The sequence below is a fragment of the Thalia democratica genome, chromosome 1, assembly GCF_965202585.1.
Source record: "Thalia democratica chromosome 1, ktThaDemo2.hap1.1, whole genome shotgun sequence".
Taxonomy (NCBI): Eukaryota; Metazoa; Chordata; class Thaliacea; order Salpida; family Salpidae; genus Thalia; species Thalia democratica.
The window spans coordinates 115,686,611-115,689,937 of record NC_139165.1 but is presented as its reverse complement, the minus strand read 5'-3'; the positions used below and the strand labels follow the sequence as shown (position 1 = coordinate 115,689,937).

Below are 3,327 nucleotides of genomic sequence, written 5' to 3'. Positions count from 1 at the left end.
TCTTAAGTTTTATCTTTTATTACTAGCATTTTGTTAATAAGTGTTATCTTATTTTATTTAAAGACCGTTTTTGCTTAGTTTTATTTACAATTAATTAATTAAAATCCTTTGTACTCGCACAAGCACGTAATTACTAATTGATTAATAACTAATTACTTTCTTACTATCTAATCTTATTTTCTGTATTTGTGTGCTTCACTTCATTTTACTGTCAATTAGAAAAGCTATGAAGAAACTTCTAGGAGAAACGACGGAAGCTTGAATTGAAAATTGTTGAAAAAATTATATTTAAAAATTCATAATTTGAATATCTTCTAAATTAATTGTCAACCCTAACGTTGCTAGAAAAAAATATATAGTCTTTAAATTTTTATTAAAACGTAAAATTGAAGTTATTTTTGTAATAAAATGACTTCAAAAAGATCCGGCCAACAGATAACTGTTTTTTTTTAATTTGGCCCGCCAACTTATAATACTGCGTAAGCAAGTTTATAAAAAACAATTTTGTGTAATACATTTATATTAGGGCGCATATGCTGTTAAAAAAAACATTAAATTAAGTAGCAGAATGATATTTTATAAAGCTTCTTGCAAAACATAAAAAGCACAAACAGTATAAGCTTTCTAGCTTTTCACCACCGTGGCTTACTTTAATTTTTCTGAAATCATTAACTTATTAAATTTAATGGGACCCTTAAAATTTAATTTTTAAGTTTTAGCTGCAGATTTTTAAACGACTTGCAGAAAATTTTACAGAGACAATGGTTGATTTTCTCAAAAAAAAAACCAACATGATTAAAAATTACAGAAAGCAATTAGTTACTTAATAAAGCTTCTTCAAATCGGCTTAAAACGGTTTGAATGTGATTTTAGATGATTAATGCGCAATTAAAGTTTTACAGCTAAAAAATAAGGTTGAAATTGTAAGGTCCCATACAATTTACTTTGGAGGTGTTTTCATAAAAATTAAAGAAGGTCGTGAGAGCTAGGTAGCTAATACTTTGTGTTATCTAATTGTTTGGTTCTCAATAATTTTTAACCGGAAACTCAAGGCATCAGAACCACCCTATTAAGTGTATCTATACTTCATATAATTATAGTACAATAATTTATTTACAGCTAATATCTATATAAAATTTAAAGACGGATAAACATCTATATAAAATTTAAAGACGGATAAACAAGAACGAAAATTAATTATTTCTTAAATATTTATAAATGACAAAAATCTAGTTTTTTTTTTGTTTAATTGTAAAAAAAAAAAACAATATTAGTTTGTAATCTAGTCTACAAAAAAATTGCGCATTATGCATAATTTTAAAACAAAAAGTATCAATACCAAGGTAACTTTACAATTGAAACATATTTTGTAACTTCAAATGTTTCTTCAGATCATTTATCTTTATCAAATCATAACAAATCATAAAAGCAGTATTGTACGAAGTTTATTTTTTTAAATATTTTAATCAACACATTAGTAGTTATTTCTAATCTTTACACTTAATATTTGGCATTAAACATAACTAAGGGTTTTATATTTACACAAAAAATTAATACAAAGGAACCTTCACACAAGAAAAACGACAAAAAGATTTTGTCACTTCAAATATTTTTTCAGACCATTCTTCTTTATCAACGTCATAAAAAGCAATTGATGATGTTCTAATAACTAAAATTTTGTTACCTATTGACAGACTTTTTCCATAATAAACTCTAGGTTGACGCTTAATAGCAACAAACTTTCCACTAATCTTGTTCAAAACTTCAGAATTATTACTTCTACAGTCAATAACAAACAATTTATCTTTAACAACAACTAAACTGTGAGAACTATGACTATATATTGTATCAGGCATTGATGTCCATTTGTCAGCAAATACATCATATGATTCTACTGTCTTATACGTTTGTCTAGTTTGACCACCAGAAACTACAATATTTCCTTGAAAAACTATAGAAGCGGCATATGTTCTCGCATTCTTTATTCCACGAACTTCTTTCCAAGAGTTATCGTTTGAATTAAATTTCAAACAAGAATTTGTATCTACCAAATCACCATTACAATTATCACAGTATCCACTGATGATAAAAACATTTTCCATAAATGCACAAGCACAAAAGTTTTTACGTTTTTCGGGCAAATCAGTTACTACACTCCATGTATTAGTAAAAGATGAATATTTTTCAACAGACATTATATTAGAACCATAAACATCACGACCACCAAATACGTAAACTTCTCCTTTTAAACAAAATGCTTTTGAATCCTTTCTCCTATTTTTCAATGAAGAAACTTTTTTAACATTGTTTAAATTGCTTCCATCAACTTGGTATACATTTTTTACAGCAAACAACTGACCATCTTGTCCACCACATATAAATACGTTAAACTTATTTTGGGTACAATACCTACTTGTGCAGTACCTATCTGTTTTCGTCAAATAAAACGTTTTTTGGTTTAATGATACTTCTTTAAATGTTTTTCTACATTCTATGTTTTCAGTAAGCAACAAAGTATAGTCTAATAAATGTTTTAATGTATCATCCGATAATAAGTGAAATCGTATTTTTAATAACAACTGATTTGCATATTTGCTACGTTCTTCACTGTTGTGTTTCAACCAAGTAATTACTGCATCAAATACTTCAACTTCTGAGTGAATATTTAATTCAGAACTGTCTAGTATTTTTGCAACAATACTAAAATCTAAGTGTAAAAAGTTTTCAGTTTTGACTAACTTCGGAAAACAACGTTCAATAAAACTCAAGGATGACTCAGAAATAGCAGTTAGGTTGTACCACTTAGCTAAACAACAAAATGCGACAATATTCTTAACTGTTAATTTTTCTTGAAGGATTTTGCTGATCTTTGTTATTGTATCTTCATTTTGCAAAATCTTATTTATTTTTAAAGCTGAAACGATTTCATGATCTTTTAAATCAGGTGCATCTAAAGAATTCAACGTGTACAAGTATTCGATTTTTTAAATTGCTCAGAATAGTTGAGAAATTTTAGATATAGAAACCTTTATTATTAATAATAATATAAATACTAATATGTTTTAATATATAATGCCGTTATTTTATGCCATACAAATTGTAACTAAAAATAAAATATTCATTTTATAAATTAAACATTCTAAGTTAGAGTAAGTCTACGAGCAGATTACTGATAGGAGAATTCGCGTGATACTGTTTATAAAATTTTGTCAAAATTCAGACTGTAAAAGTAAAAACCAATATGAATGTAAATTTGGCCCATGTGTAACAAATTTGAAACTCAAATCTGATATCCTTTGGTTTTAAATTATTATAAATAAGTTAAAA

At 26.5% G+C, this 3,327-nt stretch overlaps 1 protein-coding gene across 1 annotated transcript; it reads right to left on the bottom strand.

The window, feature by feature from the left end:
• Positions 1 to 1,550: 1,550 nt before the first annotated feature.
• Positions 1,551 to 2,195, bottom strand: LOC145842610 (kelch-like protein 32). The gene has a single exon (XM_082950084.1). It carries the CDS (start codon positions 2,193 to 2,195, stop codon positions 1,551 to 1,553), a length of 645 nt encoding a protein of 214 aa, XP_082806210.1.
• Between the last annotated feature and the right edge of the window lie 1,132 nt (positions 2,196 to 3,327).

Excerpts from the sequence above, each read along its gene's own strand:
- LOC145842610 (XM_082950084.1), bottom strand. The coding sequence starts at position 2,195 with ATGTCTGTTGAAAAATATTCATCTTTTACTAATACATGGAGTGTAGTA.